Genomic DNA, 24,198 nt, shown 5'->3' on the forward strand with positions numbered 1-24,198 from the left:
AAATAAGTTCAAAAATATTATCAACTGCAAACATTAAATCCTTTTCCGATAATTTTAAAGCATTATAGTATTATTCGCTGAGTAATATTTAAATATAAATGCTTTTAATGAAATTACAGTTAATAAAGCACCCAGACGCATTCCCGTCAAATAAGAAATCTGACATTGGCTTTTACAAAATGGGTTTGTGCAAACACTGCTCGAGAGCTTTCTGAAAATGTACAGTTATCGATCAGAAACGTGTAAAATTATTATTAGAAACAAATGGTTTGTACAGATAGATATGGATATATTTCTTTTAACGGCAACGTTTCTTTCAAGACTTTAAGGTAATAACGGCACTTAACTTTGTGAACAGAAGATGGTGCTGCAGTACAGCACAGTTTCCATGAAGGTTACAGTCCCCGAAGTTTTCTAGGCCTGTTAAGTGCCTTGGATTGGTGACACAGGAGCCCTGCTCTAGACTTTTGCATTTAATTCTTAATTTCACTAATTCTGGATAAAGCAAACCTGTTAAAGGCCATGGTCTTTGAACAACGTATATGTCACACATCATGAAACATGACGCAGTATTGCGCTGCCGTAACAGTTTGACTAGTTGGGGTGTTATCAAATTGGTACCAGACATAATTAGGAGTAAAACCAAGTGCCGTGTGAGTGAGCTTCCCATGGCAATGCGAAGTTTAAGTTTCCAAACTTTCGTTTTGCAGAATAAATAGATTTAGTTGCTTTAATTTCTTTTGACATATTACTGTTCATTATAAAGGTAACTTCCTTCAGACACTATGAAGGTTTAGCATTTTTCTGGTATAGAATAGTCAATATAAAAACATTAAATATGCAGAAATTATGGTTTTGCAAAAAGAGAGGTGTCAAATAAAACTATTTGAGCCAAACAGGTTACACAATTAGATGTGTAATACATACACATACGCAGAATTTTGCATATAAACTGAGGGTTGTCACTTAAATGTTAAGCTCTGTGTGTGTGTATGTGAGAGGGAGAGGATGAATATTTAAGACTAAGTAGATACTTTAAGTTGAAGCACTCCCTTACAGATTTTTAAGGTCTTGGTATTTCTTGAAAATGTCAGCAGAAAGTTTCCTTAGCAGATTCCTCTGAAGAGACCTGTAAGAATCAATGCACACAGTAAAATGACTCTCCCGGCTTCCTACAGTGCTGCCACTTTTGTTATTCAATAAGAGCAGCTTTCACACTGCTAAATAATAAAAGCAACATGAAACCATCTGACTGTGCTTCCTCTGTTTGTCTGAATGTCTGTATCTATTTAAGCAGTAAGCCAAATACTTTATCATCAAAAAATATTCTTCCATTTCCCCAGAGCAATTGACAAAATAATAGTTAAATCTAAGAGTTAAAAAGATTTGAGTATAAACTAAACCACAGATATATTTCAAACCTCCAATGCATATAGAGCTTATTTCCCAGCGCACATGTCCCTGTGCCCCCCATCCCCATTGGGCACCAACTCAAGTGTCCTGGTAAGAACAAAAATCGTTCAGGGCATGGTTGGATTAGAAAAGAGTCCATCCCGACAGCCAGCTGAACTGACTCACTGCTTTTTCTAAAGCTAGAACTGAGCCACTATTTTTGAAGTCTCTGTTGACCCTGAGCCAACAGCCAGTTTAAATGTATATTTGACATTCTGCATCCATCTTCGTTATGAAGTATTGCGGTATTCAAACACAGACCCAACAAGAACCTCAGCCACACATGAGCACAAACTGGAACCGAACAGAAAGGTCTGCACCCCTGCTCTGCAGGGAAGATCCTCAGGTAAGGACACATGATGCTGCCCTCTGCTCACCATACAGAAAGCGGCCTCTCAAATGGGGATGTGCAAACTAAGAGCAATATCAACCATTCCCTGATCACTTCAAAAAGTTTGGCTTACGCATACGTATCTGTACGATGACCCAGCCCAGATTAAATCCTTTTAAATGATGGCGTATTCAGAGACATCAAATGAGAACCAAAAAGATTTGCTTAAGCAGGTAGTTCCACTGAGTTTAAAGTTATTGACTTTATTGGCAGGAATGTAGACTAGGAATATTGGTAGGATCATAGAATAATAAAAAGGTCCTAAGCATTGTGTCTTAAAAGGAAACATTTCTTTTGAAGATTTCTTTAGATTTCCTGAAACTGTTGCTAGCTCAAGTCACTGTTACAAATATGAAATGATCACTTCACACAGAGTTTTTTAGTTCCTTTTCTCTCCTTTTATGCAGGGAAAATCCGTACTTAAAACATTAAAGGACTTGTCAACAGAGAGACACTATGCTTTCACAAGCACCAGCTGAGCCAACTGGTCATAATTATAAGGCTGTAGTTGTGAAAAGGTCGTGGGATTGATAGTCAAGCCTGAACAGAGCAAGAGACCACTTTTCAGCTCTACTTACATCATGGTTATGTTTGAAGAGACTGACGGGACAGCATGCAGTTTGACAGCATCACAGAAGATCTCCAGCCCCTGGCAGGTACATCCTGCTGGCACAGCACCAGCCACTGCGTGAAAACAAGAACGTGGATGGGTGGTGTGATGGGATGGGGAGAAAAGAAATATGGTGTAAAAGAAGAGTGAGCAGAAAGACAGACGTACCAGGCTATGTTAAACAGAAATTAAGGCACACATTTTAATGTGACCCTAATAATACATACAAAGGGGCACAAAAAATTATATTACTTCCTGACCTCTGTGAAAGAGCTGGTAAAAAGCTCTTGAGCTTTAGGCGTGATATACAGGAACCTGGCATGGTAGCAGTTTTTCAGATTTTTGTGGCTCTTTTTTAGATTATTCAGTTCTCTTATGTTTAGTAGAATGAGCACAATTCTGTCCAGGTGAAAATGGGATGAAAATGGGTCAGGAAGTCTGTGCTCCCCCCCTCCCCACATCTCTGTGCTTTAAGTTAGTGCTCACAGTAGACAGCAATCAGAAAATCTGTACGAAGGGACGAATGCCCGCAGAAGTGGAGGGGGTTTGCAAGAATCATTTGATGTACGAAGAAGTGAATTTGGAGGAACGTTGCCTTCATTTCACTCCAAAAGATGTGCGTTTCATGGTCTTTCCAGCTGTATTAATATATCCAGATATGCGTTTATATTGCCCTCCTAATTGGCGTATGTTTTACACTTCTCTTACAGAAAATGAATCACTCTTAATGGAACTGAAATTAGCTTCAGTGCATTTGTTGACTGAGGCATTAATTCTGTTTTACTATAAATGAAACTGCACTGTATTTCTCTTTCTGATAAGCATATTTACTATGTATTTCTTTCTAGGAATCATCAGTAACAATCACACAAATAAAATCTGTAATTACTTACAGCACTCAGGTGTCTTTGTCTGAAATGCATACAGAGATTTCATTTTATTGTATTTGTCCTTGGTATAATGTTTATCAAATTGCAGAGACCAGCCATTGTTGTCTTCTAATAAAAAAACCACAAAGAGAAGACACATTAAAATAGAAATTTAGTTGCATCCATTTTTTTGCTTCAATTTGTATCTCAATAACACGATTTTTCCAGAACATTTCATAGACCAGTAGATGACCTTATCTTTATACAGCTGCTTAATCACAGGTATATACGGAGATTATGAGCTGCATAGCAGGAACAGCTTATTATACCCTCAACAACAACATTTTCTGTGACAGTTGCACCAAAAAAGTATAATCTTTCACTTCAGAACTTTTTGTTTACATAGGAGTCTAAAAACTGGAGGCAACCGTATTTTCCTACCTCCTTAAACGTGTGGTTTTGTCACTTTGTCCAGGAAAGCTCAAATGATTACTACGACTTTGACTACACTATCACAGCCTATAATTTCTTTCCTGAAAATCTGGATGAAGACCAAATGAACACTGCTTTTCAAGAAAACGGGTGACGCGGTGTAATATATTCAAGTCAGTACGTTTAAGTTAAGCTCCATATGCATCTTTGTAAACAAGGCATTTTTCCATATTACCAGTTTGGTCACTGTGCATAGATGTACTGGAACAGAGTGGATTAGGGCCATAAAGGTGAAAATTGAAGAGTAGATCTTTCAGTTCCTTCCCACAAATGGGGATTTCCAGATACAGTGGTGCTGGAAATAACTACAGAGCTGTTTGTTGGAAGTCTGTTTTATACCTGACATCTGTAAAGTAACTGATCAGGTAACCACTTCCAAAACAGGGCAGGACTACACACCACCAAAAAAAACCCCCAACCCCTTACCTTTAAAAGCTGTCATCCGATTTTAGTTTTATTAATTTGAGCCTGACCTCTCTTCAGCTTTAACAACACCCACATCCTTTTAGTTTAAAGCATCTCATGTGATGAATATGCACCAGTAGTGGAAATGCTCCTTAGGACGGCACTCACTAGCTGGTGAGTCAAAGCATCAGCGATAATTGAAAGCATGACTTTTTAATGATACCTACTGTCAAACAACGTTTATATGAGAACTCTGAGGATGGCTCTGTTTTGCTAGTCATTACAGCCTTAGTTTTACTTTTATGATATGCTAGCAACAGTCTTCCCCCCCGGCCCTTTCACATGGTAATAGTTTAATTATACTTAAATACCCTTCCTCATGGACATTTCTCTATAAATCTTCATACTCAAGTAAGCATTACTCCTATATCTATTGGCTTCAAAATAGGCAGGGAGAAATAAAATGTATTTAACTCCTTGCAACTTCCCCCATTCTGAAATGGCATCTCCTTTTTCACGTCGCATTACGACTCCGTTGTTTCCTCAGCTAGGCGGGGGAATTACCTTGGCAGCATCTCCTGGAGCCTGCCTACGGAGTGGCAGCAGATGGAGCTGCTCTGAGCTGCCTGCCTCTTCGCTGCCCAAGCTGGAAAGAGGTGCTAGACATGCTGATTAATAGAGATTATGAAAGATTAAGTAAACTATCTTTTATCTAGTTATTCGTTTGTTATGCATAAATTGAAAAGATAAAAGACTCGAAGCAAACCAAAATCTCTGTCTCCAGGAATTTCTCCATTAAGAGAAAAGACAGGCTTGAAAAGTGCCTTCTTCACTCAAAAATTAATGTGAATTAATTTATGCCCTGCAAGAATGCCAGCTTCCCACCCAGAGAAGACATTTAAGCACATTTTACTAATTTCCTTGAGAGCAGCTGGTATGCGCTGATCCATTAGCAGTTTTGCCAGGTTAGATCATTAAGCTGATATTCAGAAGCAGCCTAATGCATTTTGGACAAAATGAAAGGTGTTGGCAAACCTGCAGAAATATTGCTCCCGCCTGTTTTAAATACTCAGCAGAGGTTCAGTTTTAGGACCAGGTCACAAAACTGCAATATGGAATCCGTAATTGATGAAGTGATGAGAACAGATCCTTTGCCAAGTGGCGAGTGCCTTGTAAACCTACTGCCCTGTAGTTAGGGCTGTAACGAGGTTTCCTCTATCACTATTTCTGAGTATTTAACTGGAGCACATCCATTGACTTTCATTTGCAAGACTGGACCCAGCAACTGGGACCTGAAGAAACTAGTGGGAATACAATCTACGCAGAGGAGGTGAGATTTAAGAAGAAAAGAATCTTTCATTGAGGATTTTTAAACAGAAATTTGTAAAGAAGTATTAAAAATGAGATTATTCTTGGAGTATAATCATACCAAACAAATATTTTTCAGACAGTAATACAGTCTCAAAGTATTTTTGGACTTTCTAATTCATAATTACATTCATAGAAAGTTTTGGACAACTAACCACTTATCTGCAGATTCTGAATATATAGTTAAAAGTCATAAATGCTAATCCTCCTGTAAGCCAATGAACATATAAAGTATCATTTTGCTGCATTTCCCTGCTTCTGACACTGAAGAGTGGATAGATGAGGTTTTATTCCACCTTTTAATACTTTTAAAGTGCTTTGCCATGTGACAAAGCGTGTACAAGAGGTGACCATCACTGCAGTTCACATCTGCAGAGAAAAAGCACGGGCAGTGCCTCTTGCGCGAATGGGAACGAGGGAGCAGTTCACTGCGAAGGGGAAGTTCACCAGCGCTTCCAAGGAAGCTGAGAGGCAGCTGTGTATTTTTGCATGGCCATAAAAAAAAGAAGGGGGAAAAAAGCAGAGAGAAAGGAGAAGATGAATTATTTTGTACTGGAAGCATTCCAGTTGTCTGGAGTTTCTGGTCAGTTCATTTGAGTAACAGGCTTTTCTCATGGCGTTGATTTTCCTGCCTTCTACTAGAAATACAAAGGCATATCCGAATATAACAAAGCAAGTTATTCAAAGTTTTCTGACCTTCAGAAATGTTTGCTTTGGGCCAAGTTTTGTGCCAAGTTTGGGACAGTCTCTATTTTATACAAACTGTTTTGTCAAATCCCAGAAGAATGTATTGTGCAAATAGCTATATTTAATACAATCGTTCCGTGAAGCACTCAGTGCCGGAACTGTAAATCTCTTTGTGATCATTTAGAGTTTATATGGTAGGTTTGTGATCTGTTTACCTCTGTTGAGATGAGGTTTTCCAAACACTTTAAGAAATGACTGGTAATAGTACTGGTCTTGAAATCCCACATCTATCATTTGGGGGAGTACAGCTCAGATGAGAAATTACTTTTTCCTGAGCCAGTTCTAAAATAGATTATGTTGGCTGCACTTCTTTAAAAATGAGATCTGAGAAAACAAGGCATCAGCAAATCTTCCCCTATGTGGGATAAGCAAAATAAATAATTGTAAATGGGACTTATTTGACTACTGATTAATACACTGTTCCTTGCTAGAAGTTGTCAATTACCATTTCTGATGGGAAAGAGAATGAGAAAGCGTATGTTAATCCTGACAAACTACAGATTTGAATAATCTGTTCAGTGACAGATCCAAGAAAATATCAGCTTTACTCAATTAAAAATACATCTCTTATTTAGGTCGGAGCTTATGAAAAGGATGTTATCTATACGACTTTCCCCTTCCCTCAGCCATGTCTTCATAGGTTATTATGCAGAGAAATGCTATCAGTTAAATGGATAAGCACTCTACAAAGACACTGTGTCACCCTTTGTTTTGCCTTTGCTGTTGGTGGTCATAACCCGTGGACATATTTCTTTCTGTCAGTTCAAATATACTTTCTCTTGCTGTAAGAAATGCCTTCAGGCTTTTCACAAGGATATCTTTTAGTACAAGTAAAACCTGTATCCTCCAGACAAGAAGCAATTCCTTTTAAAATGTTTACAGATGAAGGAATATAATTGCCCCTTTCCACAGTGTTGGGCCATACTGATACAGCCTAATAATTTACAGTAAGACTAAAACCATACGGAGATTTTACAAAGAGGAGTGTTGCAGTGCCTGGAGCATTTGACTCTGGGAGTGAATTTCACAGCCCCAATTTAGATACCCAAGGGGAAAAAAATGAAGAACCTATAAACTGGACACCTACCAGCCAAGGCAAAGGCAATTCACGCCCCACCAAATGGTGCCACTGCACATTGACTGCTTCCTGTACCTGTTGCTTACTTTAAATGTAGCTTGCCTACTTATACGTGACAATGCAATCACAGAAAAACAGACAGGAATGAAATCCATTCAAACAAGAAATCAGTTCTCTGGATGAGCTAGATTATGTGCTTACACAATTTTATTCTAGATTTTAAAACAGTTTAATTAATCCACTGCAACTTTTAAGAAAATAGGCAGGCTCAAATTTCCAAAAGATAAATATCTTCTCAACATTGTAGCTTTACTCCTGTGAAACACTTGCATAGGGGAGTTTTCCAGTTTTTATAACAATACTTTTAATCTATATAGATTAACCCGATTTTCTATTCTGTTTTTCTTGAAGTATTCACAATTTTTTAAATAAATGTGACAGAATAAATTAAAATAAACTAATAGCATGAATCAATCTATAAAACCTTGAGTTGCTTGAAAGTTTCCTTAGCAGTAAGCCATTACAGTGGAGATCAGAAGAGACAAAAGTCTAGTGAAATGTAGAAATTCCTCTTAGTTATCAACAATATTTAAAGATCTCAATAACGAAATGGATTAAAAGCCTCCAAAACTTCAGCAAAGCTATTCCATTTGCTGATATTTGCACATCAGTGTAAACCTGATTATTTCAGTGCCATGTACTGCGGATGAATGGCAATGACAGTGAGAATAAAATTTAGCCATATACGAAAAATTTCCATGTGAAGCTTGAAAATCTGATCTTTTGCCAAGTATTCACTACATTTTGAGCATGCAGCTGACTTCCAAGTGTTTTCTTTTTGCTTCATAAACAGAATTTACTATCTAGGGCTCAAAACTGAATGGTGTCTCATACATTTAAATCTCATATTTTAAGTATGATGGAAAAAAATGCCAGGCCAGGAAAAGATGAGACCAACTGTAACATTATTCATTATTAGTATTAATTTGAAATATAAACTCATCAAGCTCTTCTGCAGTGTGCTGAGGCAAAAATGGGAAAGTCAGACCCTCTGAAATTTCTCATCCCTTATGGGCAATCCTGTAATATTAAAACATATATCTTTTGTATAGATGTTTTGAAACATCCCATAGAAATTTAGATTTCTGCTGTGGAAATCTTGAAGATGATTTAATAAATCTACAGAACTGCAATAATTCTCTGTAAGTTTATAGACCTTCAAAGAAACACATACGAAAACAGCATGACATCTATACAGATCGTTATTACTTTCACCCTGTTGAATTTTATAGGCCCTTGTAAAAAAGAGGTAGTAAGTTATAACTTATTTAATAAGGCTAGCCAGTCACCCGATGGCTGCATGGCACACAGTAACAGATGAGACCCGTGCTTTTAGAGGTAAATAGGTGCAAGACTTCAAACAGCCGCTCCCTGCCCCAGCTCTTTCGGAAACTTCTCTGTGATTTCCAGCCTATGAGCTAGACGGAGCTTAATGAACATCTATAAGTGAACTTTACATCTGCGGAGCTGAATGCTGCCTTTTGTTTGGAAACCTATTTGGCCTGGGAGGAACAAAATGGTAAATACATTTAGCCAGTGAAGAACTCCTCTGGAGAGTCAGAAACATCGTAAATTAAATCTGCATGCCTGTTCTTGCTTCGCTGGACTGGAAAAATGTGTCTATGACACTGTGATTAAAAAACAAATGCAGACACACTACAACCATTGCCTAACTGCCAAAAAATCCAGTTTTGCAGAACTATCAGAAAAATTGTCCAGAAGCCAAATTGCTAAACACTGAGGCAACTTGTGCTCTCAAAATAGCTCAGGCTACTTTGTTCCATTAGCTACTACATAATTAAAGACCCTGCTTGTGAAAAAACATGAAACACCCGAGCATGGTGTTCTTTCCATTCCCCTTTTATTATAGCTAGTAAGTAGAGTGGTAGTCAAACACATAAGAGTAGTCACTGGTTTTTTAATGCCCCATTCGCGGTGCAACAATCCAGTCTACAGAGGTGCAAGTGATTAGGCCCAATGCATGCGACTTTGGTTTTGAAATTGATAAGAATTCTGAAGTGTTTTAACAATTCATTTAACATTCATTTCATAATTCATAATTCATTCATAATTCATAATTCATTCATAATTTATTCATTTAACAACATTTTTAACAATTCTTATGCTAAAATACTTTTTATTCTAAATAGGACTTATACCTGTGTTATTTGCACAAAACCATTTCCTCTAGAGATGTACTAGTAATAAATGAAGAATTATTTCAACAACCAGTTCTGAGATGGAGCATAAGAAGTTTTCAGTAGTGTGAAGTGACGGTAACACACTAATTTTAAACAAAGCGTGAACCATATCTACTCAATTCCCAATTAAGTTTAAGAAAAGAAGAATTAAGCCATTTATTTATGAGAGTTATATATCACAGACTGCATGGGAAGAGACTGTATTTTATATCTCCTCTTTCTGTGACAAGTTGCAGGAGATCACAACCTAGATTTCTTCATCTCATCTAGAGAAAAAAACCCACAAGAATCACTGCTAGCACAGTGCTTCTAAACAGTCTTATCCAGTACTATTTAGGAAGGCTAGCACATGAGTCACAAGCATTGTTTTTTTGGAACATCTGAGCTTTTCATTAGTTTCCTAATTTAGGTAAGTTATGATTCTTTGCTCACTGAAGACAGTGGGAGCCTTTCCATTGATTTTAGCAGAGTCAGTCCAGGTCAGTTCTCACCAGGCTCAGCCTTGCTTCGTAAGACATGTTGTGGTCAAAAGCCCAGGTGGCGTGACTGAAGATGTTATGTCAGTCTTATTGTTTGCATTTTAAATTAGAACAGAACATCATAAATCCAATAACTACGTAGATTTCGACTGCATGTTTGGGTACTATCAAACCCTAATGGAAATTAGGAAAAACTTAAATCTGAAAGCAGGACTATTTATAAAGAAATGAGTGCACCTGTACTTTACCTCCAAGGGATTTTCAGAACCTGTAACTACATGATGCTGACACATAGTGCTAACTATATCAGAGACAAAGCAGTAGGGCTTAATCTTAGACTTCAAAACATATAAAATACAATTTCATATTGGCCAGGTAGGATGTAAAGTCCAGAGTTTCCCCTGAAAGGAGAAAAGCTCAGTACCTTTTGAGACCTGATTTTGTTTCTATATTTCTCCATTTACAACTTTGTACCAAACTTAATTCAAGAGCTGATGGGTGGGTTTGGAACAAGACACCTGAGGTAAGCTACACTGCAGTTTACTGGGAGGCTTCTCCCCAAGAACTGGCGTCATATTAGCACCACAGCTAATTTACAGGTACGATGAACAAATCATGCTCATGAGCCAGCAGAATGGCTGGAATATTAGGGTCAATTGCAACAAAGATCTTAGAAGATCACACAGGAAAAACAAATAGTCAGTCTCAGTGATTTAAATTTTAACTGCATTGACAATTTTTGCAGCACTTTGTAATTAGCATGATACGACTACACAATGATAACTGACCCAGTGACGTATCTAGAAGAGATAATTACAACAAAAGTTGTTAGACTGATAACATTACACTTTTATCACTGCATGTAATAGTAGGAAAATTTTATTCAGAGAAAGCTGACCCTTATCTAGGACAAAAGTTTGCTCATTCAGCTCTTCAAGTAGATGGCGTATCAGAGAACTTTAACAAAGAAAATATAAAGTGCTTATGTGTAAGTTTTAAAATGTAAATACTTAATTAGGGAGCAGATTAAGGAATTTTTTTTTTTGTCTAAATGTACTCAGAGAGTTGGTATTTTGAAAAAAAATATCCACAGATGATTACTGGCAATGTTAGCTTGTCTTCTGTCCAAATTTGTAGAGTACATTTATGTTATGATTTAACTTTTCACATGTTTTTGCAATTTGTCACATCTGTCAGAAATTGTTCATCTAAACAAACATGCGCTTTAAGATAACAAGACACTTGTGGACTCAGTGAAAAGCTACATCACAAATACTGTTGTTCTGTTATATTTGTTTTGCATTAATCAACTGTTGTTTTTATCTACAGATGTTAGTTTTAATTTTGTTTTATCATTAAGCATCACTGTCAAAGCAGAGATTCCAAAATGTTTCTTTCCATGAATATGTACTTGGGAATACGTACTTGGCACTTTTACTATGCCATTGGGCTTCGAAGGGCTTTGCCTAGAGATTGTTTAGAATACATTACCAGTAACATTGCAGCAGTAATGTCTTCGATATAAGAAATACTCTTTACTTGTTTTAGGAACAATTCCCATGTCAACACTGCCATAGCATTAGGTGAGCAGAATTTGTGATTACGCATAGTATTTATCTTTCCTGCTCACATTTAAAAAAGCAATAAAGTAAACACATGTTCTAACCTCCCACCTATAAATATCAAGTAGCTACAGAATCAAATCTTACAGCTGTAAACAAACAGGAAAAACCCTTCCCTGGAAAATTAGGCTGAAGCCATTACGTTTGAAATCAAACGTACTCTCAGTAGGACAAAACACTATCAGACTGGCCCTGTTTTGCCAACTTGAGCTTTAATCAAGCTCGGGCACAGAAGGATGCTGCAATTGCCATATTTTTTTTCCCCCACACATTTTGGGTGTTGCTAACAGATACAAAAATAACTCCAAGTGAAACGTGATACAGGCTAAACTGTTTAACAATGCACTTGGTCATTTTAAGAACTTGGTGCTTCAGAAAGGATGAGCACGGGGCAGAACAGCAGAGAAAAATTTACTGCCATACTCAAGCCTAAAAAAGGAAAGTCCTCAAAACCATAAGCTTTTATGACAACTTATGAAACTTTAAATAAATCATTTTTATTTAAAAATATAATATTCATGACAAATTTGCAGAGACACCCACTTCTACTTGATGGACTATGTTTTCAAGTTCAAAAGGTAAGATTGTATTTTGCGTGCACATTTAAGGTTATCTAGCGATAGTTCAAAAAGAGCCTTCCATCACTTCGGGCATGATAAATTGCTAGCCTCCTCCTCTTATTGCAGTTTACTACATTGCCTCAAGCTCTTCCCCATCAGGATATCACACACGGTATTTTATTGGTTTTAGAAACCCAACTAGGTGACAAAGGCATGTGAATTTTCAAAGACGAGTGGCTTCACTCTGCTGTGACATATCGGCTACAATTCACCCCTTTCTAGAAGTGGAAGAAATGCTGAAGATGAGCTGACCAGCAGCATGTCCACACCCTGAGGTTAAGCACTAACACAGCAGTCTGAGACCTCGAGTCTGTTCCCAACTCTGCCTATGATCCTAATTTCAGGTCATTTCACTTCTCTAGGCCTTAGTTTTATGTTTATTCTCTGGACATGGAGAGCATGGTGGAAGGGAAGGAGGAAGCAGATTAGAAGAAGGCACCATGAAGCCAATCTTTACGTGCCTGGGTTGGATGTGAATGGCGATTACAGCACATCTGAAAACACATCTCTCAGTGAGGATTTGGTTTAGTTTCAAATATTTATAATCAGGTTTTGCTGTTACTGGGCATGCAGCGCATGAAACAGGACTAATATTGCAAATCATCTCAAAGATTATAACAATAAGTATCTCTATAGGAATGAAGTGGGGAGCGAGAGAACTTTACTCATTAAAAGAGGAAAGGGACAGAATTGCTACAAGATACTTGGAGTGACTAGTTTCAGTATTTTTACAGGCTCCTATCATGTTGGTCTCTTTTGCACTGATGCCTTTTACTTTTTGTTTCAAGGGCATTTAAAGACTTCTACAAAGCAACTCTCTTGGAAGATCTACGCGTGCTTTTTACGCTAGTTGCTTCTCTGCTTGTTTCATTCACTGATGTTTCCTAAAAGTGCTATTTCAGTAATTGCAGTTGCTGTTAATATTCAGCACACTTCGAGGCTTGTATTGAACAGCTGGACTTTGGATTTTCTTATGTTTAGAGAACCTGTTTTTTTTTTCAAACAGCAGTATGATGATTTTCAAAAGAAGTGAGTTTTTTTCCTTTTCTTCTTCATCATTGTCCTTTCCATCACAGAAAGAACTACTGTCCATGACAGATTTTTGCTTTGTGTTTCCTTATAATACTGGTTTGTACATAAGATATGTGCAAGTCTTCACTCTAACTTTTTTCTGTAGGCTTAAGATACTGCTTTATCATTACTGAAGAAATCATTAGTAAAGCATTTGCTTTACCTAGCTGTGTTTGAGATACATGCATTTAAAAAAAAAAAAAAAAGTATTTCTGAATTCCTTTGAGAGTCTACACCGATTTTCCCCTCCCCACACTTGTTGGGTTGAATGTTGTAGACTGGCCACCTCAAAGCTCTTATTCAAATTTATGCAAGATGAAAGTGTGCAAGAACTTAAAAGTTGAGCTACTTAATTAGAGTACCTTGTGGATAAGATTAAAATTTCCGATGGTACTGCATGAATCAATTACTGCACTGGAATAATTTCATTTTGAATTGCTTTTCTGTAACCAGGAGCAATGACTTCAACTGAAAACGAGTTGTAAATTTGAAAAATGGTTAGAAAGAACCAGATATAACTGCTGGCATAAAGCAGTTACTTGGCTTACTAAAGGGGTCCTGGGAAACTGCAGCAAAAAAAATAGCCAGATAGTTTCTTTGTCTTGGGAGCTAATCAATGAGGCTTCCTTTCTTGGATTTTAAGCAAGGTGAATGGTCACAAAACAGAGCTATCCCACAAAGATCCCCACACTTACTGCAGTGTAGGGGCACTGCAGAAAAACTCATCAGGACATTCCGTATTCTCAAGGAAGGAAGCAACTCTTCCTTTATTCAAACAACAAACTTTGACTGCAACACTAGTTTTTGAGAAAACATTACTGCTGAATGTGACCTTAATGTGTTATACATGGCATGCATTTCTAAATGAGAATATGGGTTCAAGATATGAGAAAAACACTAATAACGTAGGTTTCCCAGTAGGTCAATACAATGACTCCTCATTTTTTTTTTAATTTAGGCTTTCAGAAATTGAAGCTAACGCATTCTTGAATTACTATACCCAGAAGAGGATTCAATATCACAGCTGAATTGCCTTGCAGGTTATACTGTCTTGTATATCCCATTATGAGACTGTGTATATCCTAATTGCCATTTGATTAAGCTGTACACTTTCAGCAAGTCCTTGCACGATAGGCTTTCTGGTACTATACAGAAATGAAACATGGATAAATCAACTGTGTGCAGTGCTTGGATTTCTTAAACATAAGAGGGCACCACCATCAGCAATTCCTGCCACTGTAGGGCAAGATAAGTACAGAAGAAGAATAGAATAAGAGCCAAGTTTATTCAAGATTTTGATTACTGGCAATGGAAAGTCTGTTTATGCATCAGCAAATGACATAAAAATAGAAAAAAGCTGCAGGTCCATTAGATGGGATTAGAATTAAAAGTGACTTTCATATGGAGTAAGACACTGAAATTTGATAGGCATTAAGAATAAGATACTACACACAGGTACAAAAATCAGCTTCACAGATATACAATAAGAACAACTATTTCAAAACCTCATTAACTTTCATAGAGTCATAGAATGCTTTGGATTGGCAGGGACCTTTACAGGTCACCTAGTCCAACCCCCCTGCAAGAGCAGGGACATCTTTCACTAGATCAGGTCGCTCAGAGCCCCATCCAACCTGACCTGGCATGTTTGCAGGGATGGGGCATCTACCACCTCTCTGGGCAACCTGTTCCAGTGCCTCACCACCCTCATTGTAAAAAATTTCTTTCTTAACTTTCTTTCTGAACGCTTGTGAAAAATACCTTTGCCACACTTTCTTTGAAATTTTTTTTAGAAAATTTCTTTCGGTATACATAGCTTGGAAGTTTCACTTCATATTTTAATTCTTTTTTTTTTTTTTTTTTAAGCCCCTGCCCACAGCTCTGATGGCAGCGTGCCTGGCTGGGACAGGCAAACAGTTCACCTGCTTGGCTGCGGGGAGCTGGAGGCAGCGTGGGAGGCAGGTGCCATGCGTCTGGCTGCCCTCCACGGCTACAGGCAAGCTACTAAGGAATAGGGAGTCTAGTTTCCCCATCCGCCATGGGTCAGCAGCTCTGGAGAGCAGCTCTGAAACTATGCAGGCTGTTAGTAAGCTGACGATACCGGTAAATAAAATGTGCTAGGGCTGATTTTCCCTCCCTGCCGTCATAGCTCACAACCAAATAGCTAAGCTCTCTTCTCACAAAATATAGGGATGCCTTTCCCAGACTATCCCAGGTCTGTGCAACCCTCTGAGCTGTGTCCAGGCACTGCATGAGGGATGCTGCTCAGCACAGACTAAAGCTGTGCGGGGGCCATGCTCACAAATAAACAGCATGGACAGGTAAGTGCAGTGCAAAGCCCGCGCCCTGGCCCTACTCAGATTGCACAGGGGCAAAGCCTACAAACCAATTCAAGTTCACACCCAGCAGGGCCAGGAGTGACAAGGATCACAACAGCAGGCAGCAGTGACCTGGCTGTGTGTATTCCCTGAGATTTTGACATTTCCAAACCCCAAAGTCTCACAGCAGTGCAGCCTGCACAGCACACTCATACAGTCACAGTTTTTCTCCCAGATTAGGACATAAATGATTTCTGAAAAACCTTGAAAATTCTTCTAAATGTTGTTTCCCAGCCAGCTTTAAAAGCCACATTAAGCTTTATATAAACTATGTCAGTGCATACATCTACCTCTCCTCAGCAGAGATCTTTGCTAGATCACGTATGTCCATTTGTACACATCAAAACAACACATGCAAACAAGTTCAAAGCAGGGATAAAACTGGATAAACTGATACCATACACAAACAAAAACGTGGTCCGTCCTTCTTTCCTAGCACGTGGCTTGTTGGGTGGCTTTATTAGCTAAAACAAAGACCTGCTGTATCCTCTGCAAAACATTTAACTTTCCTATTCCTAACACTCCGCAGCTCTCTATTTATGAGCACTGCATGGATTTCAGTGACTGCAGGTGCTAGACACAAAGAAAAGTCTCAACCACGTACCACAGTTGTCTTCATCGGCCCGATTCCCGCAGTCATCCTCACCATTACAGTGAAGTTGTTGGGGCAAACACTTTGTGATATTGCCACACGGAAAGTAGCCCAGGGGGCACCTGTCCCCAACTCCAGAAACATGATCTTCCAAAGAGTCATGGATGACTAAATAGAAACAGAAAGAATATGCTTACTTTAAGATGTGCTCTTAACGTTTAAAGATATTTGAGATTATGCTTTTATAAATGCTCATTTGCATTTGAATATGAATATCAAGCGATAAATACATATTAGTTCATTGGACGTGCAATTACAATAGTATATTAAGTACTTGTTAACTCGGCAAAAAACATTTATGTCGTCAGCTAATTAAAATTTGCTTTGATATAAAGCAACCAGGTAATTCCTCCCCATGCATTCTAGTAATAAGATGGAAATGCTAATCATACAAGACAAGTGACCTAAGGCCGCTATTTAAAAGGATTGTTTCACTTTGCGCTAGAAATTAATTTATTATAGCAATATACCAGATAAGCTACACAGATACGGATTATATTAATTTGTGCTGAAATTTTAGACCCAGATAGATAAGTCCTTTTATACAAAGTCAGAATTGTATGTCTTTAAATGTATTCTAATTTTAAAGCAATTACTAGACGTAAACTGATCAAGGATCAAAGAACAAGGAAAGTAAGATCAAATCTGTGATGTGGTTTTGCTGCAGAACGAGTAAGACGACATAAAGGTGCTATTATGAATCCTTTGGAAGAGTTGTCAACCTGGTCCAAAAAATTTGGGGGTATTGTTCAGAATCTATCAGTCTGAAGTTTAGATCCACAGATGCCGTTCTGCTAAGCCCATGCTTTATAGGAAGCAATTTCACAGAATACAAGGACTCCATTCAAGCAGAGCTGGGGGGAAAGGTAGAGGGACGCTGATGAGGGACAGCCGGGGCAGCTGGAGGACTCTCCCTGTCCTCTGTGCCTCCGTTCTCTGTCCTGCAGCAGCTCCAGTTACCCACATTTGCAGATGCATGATGCCTTACCAGTCCCTCCAGTGCACCTGGGCGACAAATTCTGCCACCACCACTTTTTCCAGGGTAAGCGCAACTGATCTACTGCTTTTGTAACGGATTGCAGGGTGCCAACCAGATTTCTTGTCGTACAAGATCAACTTCTTCCCAGGACCATACTATGGAGAGGGTTTTAAATTACTCTAGAATGAAATTTGTTCAGTCTCCAATATATCGGAAATGGAGAGAAGCATCATCAGCACAGAACGTTACCTAGTGCTGTTTGCGCTCCCAAAGCTTCCGTAAGCCTGCCTAGTGAAGTACCATTCTGCAAGGGCCTGCTAATTTAATTTCTGAAGCACTTTTAAAAAGGAATATAATTTCCTCATTATAGCTAGCATTTGTCTTAGTGGATGCTGTCACCAAAAAAAAAAAGATAAAAATTCCAACACAAATTATATTTTAAGTTTCATTGCTGTCTTAGAGCACTTGAAATACTCTATACAAACTTCATTAACTGTGATGTGATGCTTGTTCAGATAGTAAATTGCCACTTCTGAAACATGGAAGTATTTTTCCAGGCTATTTTCATAAGACAACATATAAATCTTTTACGCAACTTTCTCAGATTAACAAGGAATATGTTATTACACAATATCTGATTTTTGTCCTCTTTTTTTCTCCTGGACTAAGGAAATCACCTGAAATTGAATCGAGTACTTCAGATTCATAAGGAATCCCTTCTGGAAGAACTTTCACATGTTAAACCCTTGACAATGCTACAACTGTGGAAAATTGAAATGTAGGAGCAGTATCTGGAGGAAATTGAGATAAATATTCCGTTATTCCCATATGCACAGAATTATCTTTGTTGTCAGAAGCATCCTGCATAGAAAGTCATATATTCCAGCTAACAATCACTGTACAATTTTGGCAAGTTGATTTGCTTTCATCCACAACTGTATAACCTATGCAATTGCCCGAAGAGACTTTTGCCTTAGTTCCTCACCCCTCTTATGTATAGGTACCAAAAATAAGGCTATATTCTAATCCCAGGGTGAATTCACACTTGCATGTTGTTCATAAACCTCTCTGCTCTTCTGTGCTTGTATTCAGAACATTATGTTTAACCTGTTCCACGCAAAAACAAGCAGCAAAAAAAATCTCATGCGGGCGTAGTGTTAAGAAAACAGAATACATGTAGTACTTAGTGTCTACAGTCTCCTGCTGCAGAAAGGTAGAAGTCAGACAACTGAGGCTCCCTTCAGTGCAGTTAGCTGTCACAATCTGAGTAGCTACTGAAACACCCGGTAAAAACCAACAATATGGAAAAATTAAACCCAAATGAAAAAAAAAACCCGCCAAACAACCCCTTACGTTTTGTTAAGCCTTTTACCCTACACACTGGAGACATATTCAGACCGAGCTGAACTTTGTGCTTAAAGAGGCTGATCCCTACGCAGTTTAAATTTCAAATGATGGCATTTATCTTCTCACAGCACCATTCAATGGATTTTCATAGCATTTTCCAGAAATTATTATTAATTAATCAAATAATATTAATCCCTGAACTAATTAATGAATTTACTGTCACAGTTTAGAAATCATTCTTTGCAAAAGAGTACATAATCCCTCACTGTGTTTAAAGTTTTGAATTCTCTGTAAATTTATAGCCTTGATGATATCTATTCTGAATCTCTGCGTTACTCATTTTGTGCTATGTTGGATTACCCTGGCATGTAAATATCTGCCTGGGAAAGAAGATAACAAGGCATTAACACTTAACAACTTCATCCTAGTCGAGTCATTGAAAGCACTGGTCTTTGTCCACTGACTTGTTAACATCACTTTGTTTATGCAAAAAAAGACAGAAGTTTGGACCCTGCAGATCGCAGGAGATTTACGAATGGAAAACCCCCCAACCCTCTGAGAAAATATTTGGCGAAGCTGATAAAGGTAGACAGGAAATAAGACAGTAAAATCCATTGTAAAATGCTAGATAATATTCAAACAATTCTCTTTTGGATTAAGGAAATTAAAACAGTGTCTTTTATGTGAGAAAAATGCATAAAGATAGCACTGCAACAACAGCAACAGAAAATTATGCTTCTTATTTTGCAAATACAAACTTTACTGACACTGCAGTTTATCATGCCGAGATAATGATCTATCATGCCATCTTTGTGATGCAGTATTAAAGGTGTCAACTTTTCTACCTGTTATTGACTTTCCACTCTGAAAAAATTGAACCATTCTTCTAGTATCTTGTTTCATTGCCCATTTTTTTAGCAGCTAAAACTCCTAATAGAATAGCTCTAAAAAATATTGATTAATGATTACTTCATCACGTCATATCGCTGGCTGTTTCACGTTGGTGTTAAATCAAGAAAAAGAAAAACGTTATTTTCTATTCCTTTTATTAATCCATAGGTTACGTCTGTATTCCATACGCGTATCAAGCTTCAAAAGTACCTCTATGGATCTATAGGTTCTCATTCACAGCTCATCCAGGATAGAACATCTCAGCTTTGCTTCTTACTGCCAAACTAGGATTGTAAAAGCACAAGACCCCCTATAACGCAAAAGAAGTACCATCAGCAAACCGTATAAACAATCAACTTGAACCCTAATATGGCTCGATTAAAATAAATTATTTGTGTTTTATAATGAGTAAGTTTGAGCCAATATAGTTATCTTACACAGCTGACAAAAAAACCTAATGCTTTTCAGAGATACGGTGAACGTAGACTGATAGATAAAGGAAGACAAAATTTTTAAACTGTATATAAAAAATTTATCTGCAAAGGTAGAACTTGGGACAGATTCATTTAGGTCTCAATTATGAAGATGAAAAGTATAAATCTGTGACAGACTTGATTGCTTTTACAGATACTCCAAGTAAAAAAAAAAAAATCTCTTCTTTGCATACCTCCTACAGAAAATGATCTCCTGCCTTCTGGTGACACAGAGATAATTTCACACATTTCAGCTATACCGTACCAGCGATTTTTTTTTTCCTCCTAATGATCAGAGTAAATATTAAAATATTTGCAATTTTTGTAGAACAAATAGAAAAGAAATAGGTGAACTGCTATCAGCACAAATGGCAAAACCAAAAATAAGCATCTTTCTGACAGGACATTTGCCGTCTCAATAGAGAATAATGTTCTACTCAGTAGCGCATGTTCATGACTCTGCAAATTAAATATTTCTGACTATCATGTACTTAGGGTCTCCCTCCATCCCCAATTCTTCTCAAACTTTCAAAAAGAAAACAAGAATTCATGTCATACACCTTTTAAGCTTGTCCAGACCTGCTGCTTCAAGGCACTTATTGCTAAGGCAGACATCTGTGATCTTTCCTCTAGCTTGAAGAAAATGGATAACTCTTTTCCTGCTAGTCTTTAAAATATAAGAGTAATTTACCACTGCTCTCCTTTTTGTAAAGGAATAGCAAGAGTTGGGTTGTCATCTAGTATAAGACGGTGAGGCTCTTTCCTCTGTTGCATGGATGCAGAATCACCAGGGAAAGAACATGACAGCCCCTCTTTAAGCTTGCATAAAATGATATCAAAAGAGGGAATGCATTTGGGAAAGCCAAGAACAAGATATTCCCAGGAGAACATGTCTTTCCTTCCAACTAAATTGATTCATGAAGCTCACTGGTTTTGTGCATTCTTTAAAAAATGGCACAAAATTTTGAGAACAGAGATTGGCTCGCAAATACTCTTCGAGAAACCAAATAAGGGTCGTGCGCACTAGAAGAACACGAACTTAACACAGTTACTTGTAGCTTCCATAAAACAAGTGAATATGACTCTGTAATGGGAACAATACTGGGCTGATTAGACTGAGTCATAAGCAATTAGACTAATCAAAGCAGCATTACTCATTGCTTGGTACTTGCTAGTCACACCAGTCTAACTGTATTGCATATAGGTTCAAATAAGGGCATATCATAATATCAGGAAAATATTTTTGTATTTTCAAAAATTTGAATCACATGAAAACCCATTGTCATGAGTCCAAAATGACTCTCAAATTCCATCAGCCAAATAAGCTAACATGTTTTTCTTCACTTTGCATAAATTATCAGTTTAAAAGTACTGGGGCTGAGGAAATCCAACTGTTTTTACAATGGAGTCCTTGGATGAAAAGGACTGAGGAATGATCACGGTACTGAAGAATCCACCCTGTACTTACCATGATGGAAAGTTATTTTACCTAAAAAGCCCAAGTTTTTCAGAGACCAATGCAAATTTATCCAATGGTGGGACTTTTCCCAACCTCCCATAGCTCATTTTAGTTGCTGTACTTCTAGACGCAGCGGGAAATGGGCTAGAGAAAGAGAAGACCGAAAATATTCATTTGAAATGATTGTTTTGAAACAGAATGTTTTCTTCAACTAAAACAGAAAGAGTCAACAAAGAAAACATTAAAGTTGAAATTGATTTTGGCTGTCATTTTTGTGCTAGCCTGAATATTTTAAGAGGACAGTTGGTTAAAAAAAATTCCTCTTCTGCTGAAAGGTATTTGAAGGGCATGTGAACGGGCTTTGAAAAACCTTTAGCGTAATATAGAGCAGGAGACCACATAGGCCTGTAACCTTTATTTTCGAAGATAAATCATCAGAACAAGGCTATAAAACAAGCTTATAACTATGAATTCCTTTAACTGAAAAGATGGCTAATTAATGACTGACAATGAATAGTAGTGACAAGTGGTTGACCAACTCTGATCAGAAGCATTTGAATTACCAAATGGCTGAAAAAAGAAGATATGACATCTTAAAAAGATCTTATTTTTTTAAAAATAAGTTGTTGTCTGAATTTGTCCCTTACAATAATATCTAGAAGTGAATGATATTTAGTTCAGTCTTACATTAATTTTCCTGGTTTTGTTCCGAATTATTCAGCTTTTTCCCACTAAACAAGGGAATTTTGGAACAATTTATGATAGAGACTAGGATGAAGTTAGTCCAGTGTATTTCAGGATAGAAATACGAAGTTAAATTTGCATGCTTTTATTTAACCTATTACAGCTTTATCAGTGGGAATGCCTTTTTTTTTTTTCCCAGCATGTAATTTTATAAAGACTCTCCTAAACCTGATACTTCTTTTAGGAAAAGCTTTCTAGTGATTTCTGTGAATATGTAATGGGAATCCCATACTATTAAAATAATATTTATTAACATTTAAAAATTGTCCTTACATGACATACTGAAAATAGATTCTAGTTTCATACAAGAATAAAAAACATTTTACGCACTTGAACTGTAATGCTGTTAATGTACACATTTGGAGTAAGCCCTTGGGCAAAATTTGTAGACCAAAATAGACCTTGCTCTAGTAGCGACAGATACTTTAGCATTAATCCTTGAGGCAAAGCATCAGTGGCTTAAAAGATTTAAACGTCTGCACAGGATCACCACAGGAGTATAATTAAACTGTTATCACTACATTGCCTGTTCTGTCATTTGCTCCTCTCCTCCTTTGCTAATTGTTCAGCCCTGATGTCTACAGCATTTTCTAAATATCTGTATAGCATATGCATCGTGTTTGTAATTTTAGATTTTATTGGGTGCAAGTGACACAGTGGCATTTATTCAGAATGCCAAATGGTTGCAACAGCTTAATTTCTAAAACACTAGCAATTTTTTATATTTTGGCTGTTGCTCTTGCAACCAGAATTACATTTTCAGTTTTATTGCATTACATTTATCTTTAGTAGACCATATTAGATGTCATTCTAGGAATATGTAGCACTTGGACTACACACATAAGTTTATCACTGACTACATAAAATGTTTGCTTTCATTAAACACGGTATAGTGCAAAGGATTTTAGCACAAAAGATGCATGTATTATGACTGTCTATATTGCATGCCAATCCAGTCAGTATCTTGGATTTTAATTTCATCCAGTACCTTTATGTCTTGCTGTGGATTTCACAATGCTTTCATTTCAGAAGTGTTTTCCAAAGCAGAAAATTTGTACTATCTTTTTGAAAATATAGACTCCAATCTCATAACAACATTACTGACGTTAGTTATCAGTTATGCCACAGATAATTCAGTCTAATTAATCCTGCTATAGTGGTGGAAGATCCTCTTTGTATAACTGCCAGATAAATCCACTCCAGGGCCGGAAACTGCCAGTAGAGCAATTCAGACTGGTCATGTGGCACCTTGCCAGAGGATTTGGCTCTTATACCTTTTATTAATTTGTCTTTTTATTCTGTTTACGCAGAACTTAGAATAAAAAGATTCTAATGCACGGAAAGAGCTGAAAGAGATAATATTATTTGAAAAAGCCCCAATATGTAGTATAATGAATTTTATCCGGAAACTCAAATTTTGTAGGGCATTCCCAGAGGATGAGGGTTCAGCACAATGTCTAACAAAGACAGAAATTAATGAGCAGAGCCAAACCTTTCTGGCATTCCCCTTGCCCTTTTCTTCCTCTCCCCAAATACACAGAATTTAAATGATATGTGACTACTATTTCTGTTTAGAAGTAATGTCTGTATTCTGACATGATTTCCAATAGAAAATACATCAAGGTAGGCTTTCCTTTGCCCTAGTGGTTTTTTTTTCATTGGTGCAACTCCTTCAATTTCACTAATTCCTTTTTCACAGCGGTGCAATATCAAGTCTAAAGCTGGACACATGAAACACTAGGGTTTTGTTTGATGGCGTTAGCTATAGAATAAAAATGAAGGCGCCAACGTAAACGTGTTAAATACACTG

General features: G+C 37.4%; 1 protein-coding gene across 5 annotated transcripts in view; it reads right to left on the reverse strand.

Annotated features, from left to right (window-relative positions):
• The window catches only part of RXFP1 (relaxin family peptide receptor 1), a 51,637-nt gene that overhangs the window by 16,237 nt on the left and 11,202 nt on the right, over positions 1-24,198 (reverse strand). For 4 of the 5 annotated variants that reach the window (XM_075500373.1, XM_075500376.1, XM_075500374.1 and 1 more), the window contains exons 2-5: positions 16,448-16,603; positions 3,347-3,451; positions 2,422-2,527; positions 1,058-1,129 (exon numbers count right to left, since the gene is read on the reverse strand). In XM_075500373.1, the coding sequence (XP_075356488.1) occupies positions 1,058-1,129; positions 2,422-2,527; positions 3,347-3,451; positions 16,448-16,603 (439 nt within the window). The remainder of the gene's footprint in view (positions 1-1,057; positions 1,130-2,421; positions 2,528-3,346; positions 3,452-16,447; positions 16,604-24,198) is intronic. The other variant, XM_075500375.1, reaches the window with a different exon arrangement.

The sequence above is a fragment of the Mycteria americana genome, chromosome 4 (assembly GCF_035582795.1).
Source record: "Mycteria americana isolate JAX WOST 10 ecotype Jacksonville Zoo and Gardens chromosome 4, USCA_MyAme_1.0, whole genome shotgun sequence".
NCBI classification, from domain to species: domain Eukaryota; kingdom Metazoa; phylum Chordata; class Aves; order Ciconiiformes; family Ciconiidae; genus Mycteria; species Mycteria americana.